The following is a 17,470-nucleotide window of genomic DNA, read 5'->3' as shown; positions in this document are numbered from 1 at the left end:
CCACAACTACTGAAGCCCGTGCACTTAGAGCCCGTGCTCCTCAACAAGAGAAGCCACCGCAATGAGAAGCCCGCGCACCACAACGAAGAGTAGCCCCCACTTGCCACAACTAGAGAAAGCCTGTGCACAGCAACAAAGACCCAACGCAACCAAAACTAAATATAAATAAAATAAATAAATTTATATAAAAAAAATTAACCAAGGAGGTAAAAGACCTATATGTTGAAAACTACAAGACATTAATGAAAGAAATTGAAGGAGTCATAAATAAGTGGAAAGATATTCTGTGCACATGGATTGCAATAATTAATATTGTTAAAGTGTCCAAACTACCCAAAGCAATCTACAGATTCAACGCAATCACTATCAAAATGTCAATGGCAAATTTCACAGAACTTAAACAAATAATTCTAAAATTTGTACAGAACTAAAAAATACCCTGAACAGCCAAAATAATCTTGATAAAGAAGAACAAAGCTGGGGAAGTATCACATTCCCTGATTTCAAACTGTACTATACTATACTATACTATACTATACTATACTATACTGATTCTGGCACAAAAGCAGACACATAGATCAGTGGAACAGAATTAAGAACTAAGAAATTAACCTACACATATATGGACAGTTAATATATGACAAAGGAGCAGTAGAGAACATACAATGGAGAAAGACAGTCTCTTCAGTAAATATTGTTGTGAAAACTGGACAGCCATAGGCCAAAAAAAAAAAAAGAAAGAAACTAGACCACTATCTTACACCATACACAAAAATTAACTCAAAATAGATTAAAAACTTGAAAGAAAGACATGAAACCATAACCATTACTAGAAGAAAACATAGGCAGTAACCTGATTGACATCAGTCTTAGCTATGTTTTTGTGGATCTTACTCCAAAGGCAAGGGAAACAAAAGCAAAAATAAACAAATGGGACCAAATCAAACTAAAAAGCTTCTGCACAGCAAAGGGAACCATCAACAAAACGAAGAACAATGTACTGAATGGTAGAAGTTATTTGCAAATCATATATCCGATAAGGGGTTATTATCCAAAATATATTTAAAAACTCCTACATCAACAACAACAAAAACCTGATTCAAGAAATGGACAGAGGATCTGAATAGACATTTTTCCAAAGAAGATAATAGATAAGGCCAACAGGCACATGAAAAAAATGTTCAACATCACTAGTTATCAGGGAAATACAAATCAAAACCACAGTGAGATATCACCTCACACCTGTTAGAATGGCTATTACTGAAAATACAGGTAATAACAAATATTGGGGAGGATGTGGGGAAAAGGGAACCCTTATGCATTATTGGTGGGACTGTAAATTGGTGCAGCCACTATGGAAATTAGTATGCAGATTCCTCAAAAAATTAAAAATATAACTACCATATGACCCAGCTATTCCACTTCTGGGTATTTACCCAAAGAACACAAAAACACTAATTTGAAAAGATATATGCACCCCTTTGTTCATTGCAGCATTATTTACAATAGCCAAGATATGGAAACAACCTAAGTGCCCATCGATGAATGAATGGATAAAGAAGATGGAATGGAATACTATTCAGCCATAAAACATAATGAAGTCATGCCATTTGTGACAACATAGATGGACCTTGAGAGTATTATACTAAGTGAAATTAGATGGAGAAAGGCAAATACCATGTGATTTCACGCAAGTGTGAAATCTTAAACAAAAAACTCAAGAAACAAAATAAAACAAACTCATAGATACAGAGAAGAGATTAGTGATTACCAGAGGCGAAGGAGGTTGGAGGGTTGGTTGAAAGTAGTCAACTGTATGTTGATGAATGGTAACTAGACTTATGGTAGTCTACTCTACTGTATACAGACGTTGAACTATAATACTGTACACCTGAAACACAAGTTTTTAAAAGGAAGAATTGAGTTGAATTGTAGGACACTAAGTAAATAAATAAATAAGCGGGACCCAACCCTGGGACAGGTTGAATCCCTAACATCAGGGAGGGGGCTGCAGGTGTTTGATTACAGTGAGGATGAATTTTTTTTTCATACGTTTATTGGTGATTTGAAATCATTGTGGGAGAATTTTCATGTTTTAACTCATTTTTTAATTTGTTTTTAAAAAATTTTTCTTACTAATCTACAAATACCTTTTATATAGAAAAGCTATTTGCTTTTAGTGTATTACACATGTTGCAATATTTTTCCCTTAGTAATGATTATAACATTTATTGAGAACCTAAAACTTGCCAGGTACTATGCTAAGAGCTTTACGTATGTGTGTCAAAAAAGTCCTTATCCTAGTAACAACCTTATGAGGTAGTTGCTATTATTATCATTATTATGATTATTCCCATTTTACAGACAGGTCACTGAGGCTTAGAGAGCATCCTGCTCAAGGACACAGAGCCAGTGAGTGAAGGAATTGGCACTCAGATCAGACTTAGCTGTATCTGACTCCCAAAACTCATGTTCTTTACACCACACCGTTCAGCCCTGGGTGTTATCTTTTAATTCTGTTTGCTGGGGGTTTTTTTGGTGGGGAGTATTTAAAATTTTCCATTTTCAGGTAGTCAAATCTATAAAGTCCTTCATTTCTGGGTTCTTCTTTTGCTTTTATGCTTAAAATGTTCTTTCCTACCTCAAGTCTCAAGATCAAATAGATACCAATATTTTCTCATAGTTACATATAATTTCACTTGAAAGCTATTCCATTACATTTGCATGTGTTTAAAATAAACAGAGATAGAAAGAGCTTTTCCCCTTTAAGAAACAACTGGCCAGAATAAATTGTAAAATTGCTGGGCTTGAAAATAGACAATTCAATACAAAACGACTTCTTAAAGTTGGATTTGAACTTAGTAACTTGATTTTTAGCTGCTACTTTTTCTTATGACTTGGGGAGAACTGTGTCAGGATGAGATGCAGTATTAGTAGATAAAACATCATGTTGTCTCCATGTTTGGAGGAAGAAAGGTGTGAGCACAGGAGATAGTGGGAGAAGGCGTTCTGAGCCTCCTCTGAGAGTGGCCCATCACTCCTGGTTCTGGAGCCGGGTCAGCATGTTAGCGTGAGGAGTCCAGGCTGTCAGCAGCTCCCAGCTAAGCAGGCGACAGGAGGAAATGCAAAAGGACAGGCCATTCCTGAGAGGCAGCTGCTTGAACTGCAGACAGGACAAGGCTGAGAACTGGGGCTTGCTGGCACCTGAGGGGCTCCTGGTGGGAGAAGGGAATGGTTTAGGAAGAGAGTTATAATACCAATCGAGGCTTATATTTAATGGGTTAGGGCAATTATCAATTTATATCTGGCTATTTCTATAAATCCTACTCTTGTTTTACATTTCGAAACTAGTAATCAGGCTTTGATTAAAATAGTATGAATTGACGATTTTTTAAAAAGCAGAATCAGCTGATTTACATTCAAATCATGAGAAATCATGTTTATGTAACACTAGTACGAACACCAAAAAGTTGTTTTTATAAGGACTCCTTCATTTACTCCTCACAGCCACTCCCTGGGGTGAGTATTGCCATGAGTCCTGTTTTGTCAAGGAGCTGGGGAGCTAGTAGGGGATCCTGCTCAGCCAACAAGAAACAAGTCACTCATCTCCCCCATCAGGTCAGACCTAACAAAGGCCTCCAAGCACACCTGGGGAAGGAATTGCTCCTTCAGGGACTTCTGTCATGCATTTTTAGGTGTCCCCAGGGTTACTAAATGTCACAGAGCTGTTCCCCCAGGCCCTGATCCGAGCTGAAAGTAATCCTGCCGGAGACAATGGGTGAGGGCATTTGCTGGAACTGCCCCTTCCAGCTGGGATTGCTGAGGAGGTCTGGGCCCAGCCTGAGCTGCTTCAGCTTCTGTGACTCCCCAGCCTTTGTGTGTAAGAGTGCTGGGTGGACTCTAAAGCAATACATGTTAACTATTTGTTCAGCATTTTATTAGAGAATCCAGGCAATTACTGAGGCAGGGTGAGAAAGAGGGCGATGGGAGGCCGCACTGTCACTAGCAATTCAGTTCAGCCCTTGTAAGCTACTCAGGAAAATAAATGCCTTAGGGACAAGTAGTCTGAGACCCCTGCTCCTTGGAGGGCAGGCTGGTCTTCACCTCCATTCTGATCTACTTAGCAAAGCAGGAAGAGCTGGGGAATACCATGTTTTCCCTATGGCATTGCATTTTCATTGATGTTTGAGACTCCTTTTCATTCAGCACCCCAGTCTCTACCTGGCCAACTCAGCCCTAACCAGGTATTTCTACTCAAGACAGCATGAAGTGTTTCTGTTATTTTCTGTTAGCCATGTGTCAGGGACCCTATAGGATAACCCTAGCATCTCCAAGCTCCTATTTTCTCAGGAATAGTGGAGTGTTTGCCAAAAAGGTTATCTTAAGCAAACGGGCACAAAGAGAAACAGGTAACCACATGCTAGATGTTCGGTTCCCATATACTGCTGGTCAAAAAAGGAATAATATCTTTGGTTGAAGAGCACATTCCCCTCCCAATTGATTGAGTAGTCAATAATGAAGTATTTATTGAATATCTACTACGTGCTCAATGCCATTCTAATGCTGGCAAAGGGACCAGATGAGTGAATGCAGTGTACAGGAAGAGTACGTCCCTACCAATAGGAGCCTGTCTGGTTGAGGAGCCCGAAAAACATGACAGAGCATGCCAACAAGCAGCCACGTGGTGATGCTGCTGGGCTGTAAAGGGGGCAGTTAGTGGGAATGGATGTCTTTGGGGAAGACTCGTTAGGATTTAGCTGGGCTCCGAGGATACCAGTTTCAACTGACAAGAGCATTCGGCCCCAGGCCATTAGTGTGGGATGGCCAGGGTTTGTTCACTTGTGACAAATGCCTAGACCTTTGGCTGATCTTCCTGTGGGGCTGCAGGAAGAAGGTCGTGCCTCGGTATTTCACCCCGTACATAGCAAACCCCACCTTCCTGTTGGGGTTTGCAGATTGTCATCACCACGTCTTGGTCCCAGTGTGAATTCCTGCCTTTCAGAGGTATGAGTCCAGGGTAGCTCACCACAGCTTCAGACCCCATGAGGGATTCCACCAATACCTGTGGTCTAACCCTCCAGCAGCTGGGCCACCACATTCATAGCTCAGTGTTTTCTAAAGGATCATTTGCATACACAAAATAACAGCAATTTGCATAATTAAGGAGCACCATAAAGGGTATTCAGTTGTCTAAGAAAATGGAATTTAAGTTACAAAAGAGGTCAGATCTGAAAGGTGACTTGGAATTTATACATTGTTCCCCCCAGCAAACCAGAACCTGTACTTGGGGAACTTCAGAGAAGCCATGACAGGACACATTATTTTAGCAATACGTAAACTGGTGATGACAGGCAGGTTTGCTCCCTTACTTTTTCGTGAATCAGTCCTGAGAGTAAAAGGTGAGAGGAAGGGCGTTCAAGAGGGAGGCCAGCCAACCACCTGAGGTTTTGTGTTCTGATGATCAGTGGCAGCACACAGCATTTAGCTCTATTCATTCTGATTAGAAACACTTTTGATTAAACCTTTCTCTTTTGCACAGAAGAGATTTCTTGAAGTTGATGCATAATCAACTGGTAAAAATCTAATATCTTGTTCACATTCAAAGTAAACTAAAGCAAAAATTTGCATTTCCTGTTGAATTTCAGACAATTCCTTTTGCAAGGGCTAAATGGTATGAAAAAGTAGATGCGGGGGAAAAACAGGACTCTATTCTGGAACCAGCTAGGGGAGGCTGGGCCAGCTACTTCACTTGCTTTCTTTGGACCTCAGCTTCCTTATCCCTCCTCCCCTGACTCTAGGTCTCCAGGTATCCCTCCCCACTTCCTCCCCTGATTCCTCCTGGGAGCAGAGTTTGAAATCATCTATCTAGTCCAACCCTCTCATTTTACAGATAAGTTAACTCAGAGTAGCTTCATTCTATTTGTTTTTTTATTTGGAGGGTTGGCAATTTATGTGGGAAAAAGAAAAATCTTATGACTAATGAACAATTTGAAACTCACTAGACAGCTGTTCTAGTTCATTCTACGTTCATTTGTCTAGAAGCAACAGAGATCTGTCCAAGTTATTCCAAGTGATGGGGGTTATTGTGAAGGCATGATATTTGGATTCCCGGGAAAGCTGGATCATTAGACCCATCTTTTGGCTTCATATAATGCTTGCATGCTCTCTTCTCTCTCTCTGAATTATTAAAAGCATAGCAAAGTAAAATTCACCCATAATCCCAACATATCTTTTAAAACAATACAAACTAAGAAATGAAAATCCCCCTTTTATCTCCTAGTCTCAGTCTCCAGGAGAAAAAAAATCTGTTAATGCTTTGGTTCATGAGCCTTCCAACTTTTCTCTGCGCTTATCCAGACATATCTAAATATTCTTTTTCAACCAAAAAGTTGTATTGTGTTATATAGCTTGGGCTGCACCTTGCTTTTATCACTTAACAGTATATGCCAAGGCCATCTTTCCAGATTAGTACATATAGATCTACTTCATTCTTTCTCATCTGTTTAACAAGTGCCTTACTGATGAACATTTAGATTTTTTGCATGCCACACATTTGTGCCACAAACACATCTGGTTTGAACATTTAGATTTTTTGCCATCACAATGTTGCAATAAGCATCCTTGCCCAGATATCCTTGTATAAGCTTCCTGAAAGTGAGATTCCCAGTTCATAGCATTTTCTTTCTCATAGAGGCTGCCAAATTAGTCCCATCTATTTTTAGTTTGAATTAGAGCCAGCTCAAGCCATCTGATGCCAGATTAGCAAGAAGTCCATTACTTTTCTTCAGGGGCCCCTTCCTTGCCCATGAATTTCCTAAGATCCCATGAGTTCTACTGATCCAGTGAGACCAGTTCTGCATCCAGAGAGAAAACTGGAAGGTCTGGTCAGGCCACTAATGGGACCCATTTTGGCTGTCTTTTCTCCCATTGCTGCCATATGTTGTCAAAGCTGAAAACAAGTCCCCATGCCTTATAAGGCATGGCAAAGACCAGTGATGATGGCCAGTGTGATTGGAGCAGAGCAATGGGGGAGAGCAGGGGGAGATGGCCTCGAGAAGGGGCAGGGCCACGTCCTGGATGGGTCCTGCCTGACACCCCCAGGACAATGAGCTCTAAGGCCTCTTCCAGCTTCACCGTTCTCAAATCCTAAATCAAGATCTAGGAAGCCTTGTATACCAAATATGACTCCTTAATTTGACAAGCTAGATTTTGTGACTTTCAATTTTGACTTTTCTTATTTTCTTCCAAACTCTTAATCATTATTATCAGGAAAAGAAAAAAAGTTTCTGGTTTTCTTATGGCCATACCTTTTCATACCATGTTTTACCTTGGTACAATCTTACATAGACCATGTTTGTTAAAAGAATATTCCCGAGTGAAGATTAACACAATTTACTGGTAAATATCTAAATTAACTTTTAGCATATGAATGAAGCCAAAAGATCAGGAAATGAAAACTCCTTCTTCACCATTTTTTATAGAAGCTGTGCCAAGTGCAGACCAGTGATGAGCATAAAGGAGAGAAAGGTTAATGTTCCCTATTGATGCTTCTGTTGTTTCTAACTACTCCTTCTGCTGTGATCCCCCAGGCAACAAATGAAGCATTGTGAAGCCTCTAATGGTCCTCTCAATGGACAATTATACATTTTTTAAGATGATAAATTTTGTAGTGCAGCTGATTGCATTAATTTATGAGCATGACTAAACACAGTGAATCGAAATTTCTTCTGGTTACGTTAAGATACTCATCAGAGCCATAATAGAAAGTGCAGTAAACCTGGAATCAGGAAACCTGGAGCTGAGCCTGTCTTTTCCAAGAGCAAGCTGTGTGACCGGATAAATGACCTCACCTCGCTAAGCCTCTCTGTTGCTCTCTGTACAAAAGGGAGAGTTTCACCACCCAATATACTTCAGCTCAGGGAGGGGTTGTGGCTGGGAGGAAGGGTGTGTTTTGGGAGGGGCACCTGGGATGCTCTAAAGCCTTGCTTAGCTGAAGGTGGTGTATACATGTTTGTTTTATTATTCATCTTTAAACTGTTGGCACACCTTTCATATTTTTGTGACATGTATGATATATTTCACAATAAATTTCTAAAGCAGTTAGTAAGCACCTGCTGACACACTTCACAAAAAGTAAATACCGTACAAGTTTCCCTCTGGATCTCCTAGCAAACAAAATAAACCTAGGTAGAAGACAAAACAAATATTCCCTTCAAACCAAAACATGTTCTTTTTACAAAGAGTTTAATTGAGAGAGAAATCAGCAAAAATTTTGAATAAAACAGAAGGGCCAATCATGCTTAGTATATAGCTCCCTCTGACCCTGGCTCTCTACTGCTCCTTACTTGAGGAGGAGTTTTTAGGTTTCAGTTCTCCTTCTTAGGTTTCTCTCCAGAAATATTCTAGAAAGTCAAAGACAAAGAGAGAATCTGGAAAGCAGCAAGAGAGAAGCATAAAGTAGCATTTTCGTATGTACTACTTTTTTATATAAATGAAAGGACACTATACATACTGCTCTGTACCTTGTATTTTTTTGTTTATCTTGGAGATCTTTCAATATCAGCTTTATGGATTTAAATTTACTCTTTTTCACAGTATTTCCTTATGTGAATATGCTACAATTTCTCTAACCAGACCTCACTGATAATTATTTAGGTTGTTTCTAGTTTTTGCTTTTGCCCACATTTTTGCAACAACCATCTTTGTACTTACATCTTCTCATGCGTATATGAGTGTATCTGTAGAATAAATCTCAAAGTGTAGTTGATGAGTCAAAATGTAGATCCATTTAAATTTTAGTAGATATTGTCAAAATGCCCTCCAAAGAGGCAGTATCCCTTTACATTTCCATCAACACAATATGAGAGTGCTACTTTCCTGACACCCTTGTGAGAAGTGCTCTGTTATTCTTTTTATTAGCAAACCTAAGAAGTAAAAATAGTATTTCATAATTTGATGTTTTTTTAAAGGTTATATTCCATTTATAATTATTATAAAATATTGGCTATATTCCCTATGCTGTACAATATATCCTTGTAGCTTACTTATTTTATATATAGTAGTTTTTTTTTTTTTAACGTCTTTATTAGGGTATAATTGCTTTACAATGGTGTGTTAGTTTCTGCTTTATAACAAAGTGAATCAGTTATACATATACATATGTTCCCATATCTCTTCCCTCTTGCGTCTCCCTCCCTCCCTTCTACCCTCCCTATCCCACCCCTCCAGGCGGTCACAAAGCACCGAGCTGATATCCCTGTGCTATACGGCTGCTTCCCACTAGCTATCTACCTTACGTTTGGTAGTGTATATATGTCCATGCCTCTCATAATTTGATGTTTTTCTTCAACTGTAAGTGAAGATAATGCACTATTTTTTTTCTTTGAACTTTCTGCCTGGTTCCAATGCCCATTTTCCTTTGTTTTTGTTTTTGTTTTTTTCCCTTTACTTGTTGCTTTGTAACAGCTCTTTACAAGCCCTTTGCAATTATTTTTCTAAGTTTGTGTTTCTCCTTTGTTATTGTTTGTAGTATTTTACCTCTTGCAGAAAATTTTAATTATTAGACAGTTGAATTTATCACGTTTCTCCTATATATAGCATGAGGGTTGTTTCTTTCTTAGAAAAATCTTTCCTACGCTAATACCATTATAAATATTTTTCCCAAGGTTTCCTTCAGTATTTTCACTAGTTTGTTTTTAACTTTTAATTTTTTGATTAATGGGGCTCACTTAACTTGTTTAGTGTGAGGAGTGAAATAGGGATCCATCTTTTTAATTTTTCCCCACATTTCTATCCAGCTGTCTCAACTCTATTTCCCAACTAATAATGTTTCTTCCCACAGTTTTGAAATGCCACATTATTTGGGTCTAAAAATTGCTCTATGCGTAAATTTTAAATTCTTGGATGGTAAATTGATAAATTAACTAAGTCATTCCAGGCATATCCAAGGAACCATCAAAACAGTAGCATAAATAGAGTTTGCTTATCATATGCTGGGCCCTGTTGTAAGAGTATTGCATGTATTCACTCATTTATCCACATAACCGTGCTTTAAGTAAGGTAGGTACTGTTAACTCCATTTAAAGACAAGGACACTGCAGCACAGAGAGGTTAAGTAATTTTCCCAAGGTCACACTGCTTGTGAATGGCAAAGCCATGATGAGAACACAAGCAGTTTGGCTTCAGGATTCATGCCTCTATCTGCACTCTCTGCTGCCTCCACAAAACAGAAAACACTTTTGTGTGTGCTTCCTACATGCCAGGCACTGTTCTAAGAGCTTCACATATAACCTCACTAAAGCTTCACAACAATCCTAAGATGTAAGTACTACAAATATCCCCATTTTACAAATGAGCAAACTGAGGCAGAGTGGAACTATAGAACAGAAAGGGAGGGGGGAATGGTATGAGCTAAGGCCGGAGAAGGAGGAATTTTGCTGTATCTTTAGAGCAGCGAGGAGTCACAAAAGTGTTTGAAGCAGGGCTGACCTGATCAGATTTGGGTTTTGTGAAGCTCATTAGCAGCAGCGTGGAAAATGCATGGGGGGAGGAGTGTAAAGTGGTGTGTGGGAACCAGGTGTCAGGATGGTACCACAATGCAGTGACCGTGTATTCCAGGTGGCCATCCAGTGGCAAGTAGGCAGTGTCCACATGGCATGAGAATCACTCCTCTAAGGGCAGTTTCCACATGCCAGACATGGAGCTGCCTAACCCTCAAGACAGCTACTCATATAATCTACAATTTCAGAGGAAACCAAAGTGTCAAGGAGTTAAGTACCTCACCCGTACTCACTCAGATAGTTAAGTGTTTGCTTCTGACTGCTAAGCTCACCAGTCCTCTTTATTCAGACCCACAGATTGAGCCCTTCAGACACTGTGGGGGCCAGCCTGGCTGTAGATTTGGTGATGCCTTCCCCATCCTCGGCCTTCTCAGAGTTTGGTAGAAATCAAGGAGATTCTGTTGACAATGTTGATAGATGAGCTGCAGATATAAAGAAAATCTTTAGATCGTTTAAGGGTTTCTTTTCAGTTTTAGGTTAACTTTTCCTCGGATTTCTACATATTCTCCTGAAGTTATTTTGTAAATTTTTATCATTGCTTTCTGCTTGTCTGAATAAAGGGCAAGTTCAGGGTCCACTGCCTACCATACCGCTATTAATGGTTCTCTCTTCCTGCAGATCCGAGTGATGGTGGACCTGTGCAACAGCACCAGGGGTATCTGCCTGACAGGTAGGCTGGCCAAGCGCTGACCAAGAGCAGCTTACGCGGGAAACACATATGCTGGCCAAAGGGCTGGGGCAGAATGAACGCCTAGGAACTCCTTAGGTTATAAAAATATATGTTGGTTTACTTGTATACCAGATGTTTTCAATGGGCTGAAAATCAATAGTAATATAATTTTGAAAAATAATAATATTTTTGGTATTGCCACAGAAATACAGCCATGGAAAATAACTAGGTCTTGGGTAATTGGAAATATGTGGTACCCTGAACTGAGGCCATTGATGTTTTCCTTATTTCCATTAGTTTTTTAAACGGGAAAAGAAAGGAAAAAGACCTCGCTAAATAGTAGAGAGCTCTTACCAGAAGTAATTATTTCCCTATATCATACATACAGCTTGAATGGGAAGCTCTAGATGCAAACCGCTAATTAGTTAAGGAGATACTTTTTATGAAGAGTGCTTTGTGTGGTGCCTACTATGTGCTGGGTGGGACTGGAGGTTGGTCATACTCTGTCCCCCTCCACTCAGTGAATCAAGGACAAGTAGAAAGGAGGGAGGGAATTAACCTCAAGGCACATCAAGCCTTAGGACCTGGAATGGCTGGTGGATGGGGCAGGGGAAGAGGAGAGTGGTCTTTTTTCTTGTTTTCTTTTGGCTGCTCAAGATCTTAGTTCCCTGACCAGAGATTGAACCCGCGCCCCCTGCAGTGGAAGCACAGTCTTAACCACTGGACCGCCAGGGAAGAAGTCCCAGGGGAATGGTCTTGAGGTGATCATTCCAGAGTCTGAGAGAGACCAGCCTCTTGTCTCAGGGCAGGGACGCCTGCCTCCTGCCCTTCAGAAGCTCATGTGGGGAACACCTGTGCTGGCCAATGGGCCAGGGACAGAATGAATACCTAGGAACCCTTTAGGTTATGAAAATACATATTGGTTTGCTTTTACCATATGTTTTTACTGGGCTAGAAACCAATTATAATGTAATTATGAAAAATAATAATATTTTCAGTATGGCCATAGTAATATGGCCATGGAAAATAACTTGATCTTGGGTAATTAGAAATGTGTGGTACCTTGAGCTGAGGCCAGTCACCCAATTCATCACCCTCTGCCCCAGCCAGGCACTAAACAGGCCCAAGGATGGGCCTACGGTGCCTGATTTCAGACACTGCATTTCCTGCCTCTGAGAAGGGGGTGTAGCATTCTGAGGAAACAGAGGGAGATTATTTTTGCATTAAATGTGTATTATGGAGAGGTCCACATCCAGAGGGCAGAATGGGAAGACCCTGAGCTCACTCCCTCCCATGGACACACCGAAACTTCAATTACTTATAGAACAACTATCTCTGAGAACCACCTGAAGACTAGCAGAACAGATTTTCTAAACTAAGAATAGAAAGCAAAGGACGCAGTGAGACAGGCAGGAGTGGCAGAGACACAGTCTAGTCCAACCCACACCCCCAGTGCAGCAACCCACACACAGGAGGGACGTCACAGCCACAGAGATTACCCCTGAGGAGCAAGGGCTACAAGCCCCACATCAGGCTCCCCAGCCTGGGGGATCTGTACTGGGAAGACAAGCCCCCATAATGTCTGGCTTTGCAAACCAATAAGGTTTACGTTTAGGCGAGTGGAAGGGCTGTGGGAGACTGAGACTCTCCTGAGGGGCTTTCACACACATTCATTCACTCTGACTCCCAGCACAGAGGCAGCAGCTTGAAAGTGCTTGGGTCACATGAGAAGGAGACTCACTGATGAATTTTAAGGTGTGTGCTGGAGGGGCAGGGTTCTGGGGATGGAACCACTGGCAGGCACCATTTCTGTCACTGTCCATCAACCTGTCTAACACTGTGTGCCCCACCCTGACTTTCCCCTGAGGACCCACTCCAGCTGGTCCCTCCAAAACACTTTCTGCCCTGCCCCAACCTCTGGGCATCCCTGTCTGGCACCAGCACCCCTCCAAAGTGGCTCCCACTCCAGGGGGCCAGCCCCGCACCACAGAGCACCCACAATAGTCCCAGACTGGCCTCCAAGTCAGTTGCACTGAGGCCAGTCCCGTGCATCAGCGTGCCCACAGCAGTGCTCTGGTGACCAGGGGGGGATTGTACCACTGAGCCCCACAGGACACCTTTCACGTAAGGCCACTCTTCCAAGACTAGGAGATTTAGCCAACATCCCTAATACATAGAAACAAACACAGAGAGTTAGGCAAAATAAAGAGACAAAGGAATACCTTCCAAATGAGAAAACGAGACAAAACATCAGAAAAGGAACTAAATTAAACAGAGATAAGCAATTTATAAGATAAAGAGTTCAGAGTAATAGTCATAAAGATGCCCACTGACTCTAGAGAACAATGGATGAACTCAGTGAGAATTTCAACAAAGAGAAAGAAAATATAAAAAAGAACCAATCAGAACTGAAGGATACAATAATTGAAATGAAAAATACACTAGAATGAATCAATAACAGATTAGAGGATGCAGAACAGATCAGCAATCTGGAAGACAGAATAGTGAAAATCACCTAATCAAAACAGTGAAAAGAAAAAAGAATTTTAAACGATGAGATAATTTAAGGGACCTCTGGGTCAAGCATACTAACATTTGAATTACAGGGGTCCCATAAGAAGAAGAGAGAGGGAGAGAAAGGGACAGAAAACCTACTTGAAGAAATAATATCTGAAAACTTCCCTGACTTGGCAAAGGAAACAGACATCCAAGTCCAGGAAGCACAGGGAATCCCCAAAAAGATGAACCCAAAGAGGCCCACCCCAAGACACATTATAATTAAAATGTCAAAAGTTAAAGAATCTTATAAACAGCAATAAAAAAAACTAGTTATGTACAAGGAAACCCCCATAAGACTATCAGCTGATTTTTCAGCAGAAACTTCATAGCCAGAAGGAACCCCTATGTTCATTGCAGCATTATTTACAATACCCAAAACATGAAAGCAACCTAAGTGCCCATTGATAGATGAATGGTATATATATACAATGGAATACTACTCAGCCATTAAAAAAGAATGAGGGCTTCCCTGATGGCGCAGTGGTTGAGAGTCCGCCTGCCAATGCAGGGAACACAGGTTCGTGCCCTGGTCTGGGAAGATCCCACATGCCACGGAGCGGCTGGGCCTGTGAGCCATGGCCACTGAGCCTGTGCGTCCGGAGCCTGTGCTCCGCAACGGGAGAGGCCACAACAGTGAGAGGCCCGCATACCGCAAAAAAAAAAAAAAAGAAAAGAATGAAATTTTGCCATTTGCAGCAAAATGGATGGACCTAGAGGGTAATATGCTAAGTGAAATAAGTCTGACAGAGAAAGACAAATATTGTATGATTTCACTTATATGTGGAAACTAGAAAACAAAACAAATGAACAAACATAAAACATAAACAGACTCACAGATATAGAGAACAAACAGGGAGGAAAGGGGGGTTAGGGGGTAAGTGAAATAAGTGAGGGAGATTAAGGGGTACAGACTTCCAGTTATAAAATAAATGAGTCATGGGGATGTAGTGTCCAGCATAGGGAATATAGTCAATATTATTGCAGTAACTTTGTACTGTGACAAATTACTAGACTTACGGTGATCAATTTATAATGTATATAAATGTTGAATCACTATGTAGTGTACGTGAAACTAATATAATATTGTAGGTCAACTCCACTTCAATTTTAAAAGGAAAGAAAAAATCCTTTTACGGAGTAAATGCACAGCTCTTATGGACTTTAAAGATAACCACAAGACTTTGAAGCCATCTGAAGCTTGTGTTGGATCTCCTCAGTCTATGGCCCCAGGCTCTGGGGAGGTCCTGGTCACTTCACAGTGCACAGTGTGTGTGCAGTTGTAAGAAACCTCTTCTGCAATATTCTCCCCAGTACCTCTCGTTACCTGCTGTGTGTTAGGAGCTCAACTCCGGTGGAGTCTGTTGAATGACTAAACCTGTGATTTATGTAAGTGACTAATAGGAGTGGTGGACTGGTAAGAAAGATGCTTCTCTGAGGAACCCTGTGTCCAAGTCTGACTCTTGTTCGCTTAGTTTAGCCTCAGAGAGAAAAGCCATAATCCTGTGGCTTCTTAGAAAATGCTAATTGAGTTACTCAAGTCACATTTCAGCCCTCACAGAAAATTAAATATCTTCAGAACAGCTTGATCCTTTATTCTGAAACCCTTGTGGCTTAAGCACCTTTCTTCCATCTCCGGGAGTCCCTTTTCAGCGTTCCCATGTGTGACAGTGATGAGCGCTAGAGAAATGCTCAAATGGATGGAATTACAGGCACAAAAGCCCTGTTGAGAGGCACAGGAAAAGCCTCTTTCTTTCTGATTTTTATAGTGATAGAATGAGAGCCAAGCTGTTCAGTGAATGTGGGCTGGAGCTATTGAGACCACTTAGGAGAGACTGGCGGGATCGCATCTGTGCTGGAAATGGGTTGAGGAGGTTATTCTTTGGCACCTAAAAATGCTTTTCAAATGCCAGTCCCTTCATTTTTCATGATAGCTTGAAATTGGGCCTCCTTTTACACAGAAAGCCCTTCAGTTAAAACTTAGGTGTGAAAAGTGCAAGTTGAAAGGCAAGGAGGTACCTAGGGATAGGCCAAGCTGCCTGGATTGGGGGCGGGGAGGTGACAGGACCCAGGACTGAATTGGGGAACTTCGGGGAGAGGGGCAGAGAGCCTTGGTCCAGAACTCCCAGAAAATGCCTTCAGAAAGGATTGCCAGGGCAGACCCTGGGTTTGGGGCCTGAGAACAAGACCTAGCTCCACACTAGATTCATCTTTAAAAAATCAGGTGCATGTGACTTGAGGCTAGTCCAGCTGTGACCATGAAACCCCATTCCTGTCCCTTTCCCAGGACTCAGCTGTGGTTGCTCTGGGGACAAAGACAGGTGCCGTGTAGTTTTGTGCAGCTGGTGACATCTCAGGTGAATAGTGAGGGCACTTCACTAGCTAGAGTAGTCTGGGGTTTTTGTTAGTGCAGAGTTTGTCAAATGACATGTGGTTTTCTGGATGCATCTTACCCCTGATCCCAGCTTTCCTTGGGACCCCAGAAGCATATCTTCTGGAAGAGCAGATATCTTGAAGAAGGCAGGTCTTGGGTAATTCTTCACCTCCAGTGGCCTCCACATAGGGGCTTGTTGGAAAATCTCTAAACCATAATATTGCTGAACTGCTTGTTGCAACAGAGTTGCTTGAAATCCACAGTGCCCATTCTCCTTGCAGCCATGAGACTCCAACCCAGTGATAACACTTCTTATCCTATTTTCAGGCAGACATCAATAGTGGATCACAGTTGCTGCCGAGCATGGCCTCAGGTCTCAGGTCATTCTTTTCTGGTGTTGCAGAAAGTTGTACTAATTGATTAGAATTGGCACTTGAAATAAAAGCTATTTGCTGGAATTTCCCTCGTGGTCCAGTGGTAAAGAATCCGCCTTCCAATGCAGGGGACACGGGTTCGATTCCTGGTCAGGGAACTAAGATCCCACATGCCACGGGGCAACTAAGTCCATGCGCCACAACTACTGAGCTCACACGCCTCAACTAGAGAGCCCGCGTGCTGCAAACTACAGAGCGCACGCACTCTGGAACCCACCCGCCATGACTACAGAGCCCACACGCCCTGGAGCCTGCGCGCCACAACTAAAGAAGAGAAAACCCGCACGCTACAACTAGAGAGAGAAAACCCACACGCCACAACTAGAGAGAAGCCCACGCACCGCAACAAAGAGCCTGCGTACCTCAACAAAGATCCTGCGTGCCGCAACTAAGACCCAACGTGGAGAAAAAAAATGAAATTAAAAACAAAAAAAATGTATTTGCCATCCCTATTGTACTCATTTTTAAGGTTGCCATGGTCATAATCCAAAGTTGAAATGCACCAAATAAATGAGATTGGACCAAAGCTTCAGTTTAATGGGGGCATGTGAGGAAAGATACATACTTTCCCACGTCAGGTGCCCTGGGACTGGCAGAATAGCTGGCAGCAGGGGTGGTTGTAGAGGATGGACCAGCACACAGAGGGTGGTAACTGAGGCCTCAAAGCTGTAGACAGTTCAACCTTTGGTAAACAAATGGATAGGACATTCTCAGAACAGCTAGTGTAGCTGATGGTGTTCTCACTCAACTGGCCTCACTGAGCAAACTAGCAAGTTGTTTTAGTGTTGGTGGATTCGGGCTCCAAATGTGGATTCGGACTTGGACCCTGTCAGGCCATCCCTTAAGGAAAGCCAAGCATGCCTGCCTCCCAAGGGAA

At 41.8% G+C, this 17,470-nt stretch overlaps 1 protein-coding gene across 1 annotated transcript in view; it reads left to right on the top strand.

The window, feature by feature from the left end:
- GLDN (gliomedin) overlaps window positions 1-17,470 on the top strand; it is a 65,602-nt gene that overhangs the window by 19,052 nt on the left and 29,080 nt on the right. Inside the window, exon 2 of the mRNA XM_007455518.1 lies at window positions 11,178-11,229. Coding sequence (XP_007455580.1) covers window positions 11,178-11,229 — 52 coding nt within the window. The remainder of the gene's footprint in view (window positions 1-11,177; window positions 11,230-17,470) is intronic.

This window comes from Lipotes vexillifer, unplaced genomic scaffold, assembly GCF_000442215.2.
Source record: "Lipotes vexillifer unplaced genomic scaffold, Lipotes_vexillifer_v1.1 scaffold24, whole genome shotgun sequence".
Taxonomy (NCBI): Eukaryota; Metazoa; Chordata; class Mammalia; order Artiodactyla; family Lipotidae; genus Lipotes; species Lipotes vexillifer.
This window is presented reverse-complemented; position numbering and strand designations above follow the sequence as displayed.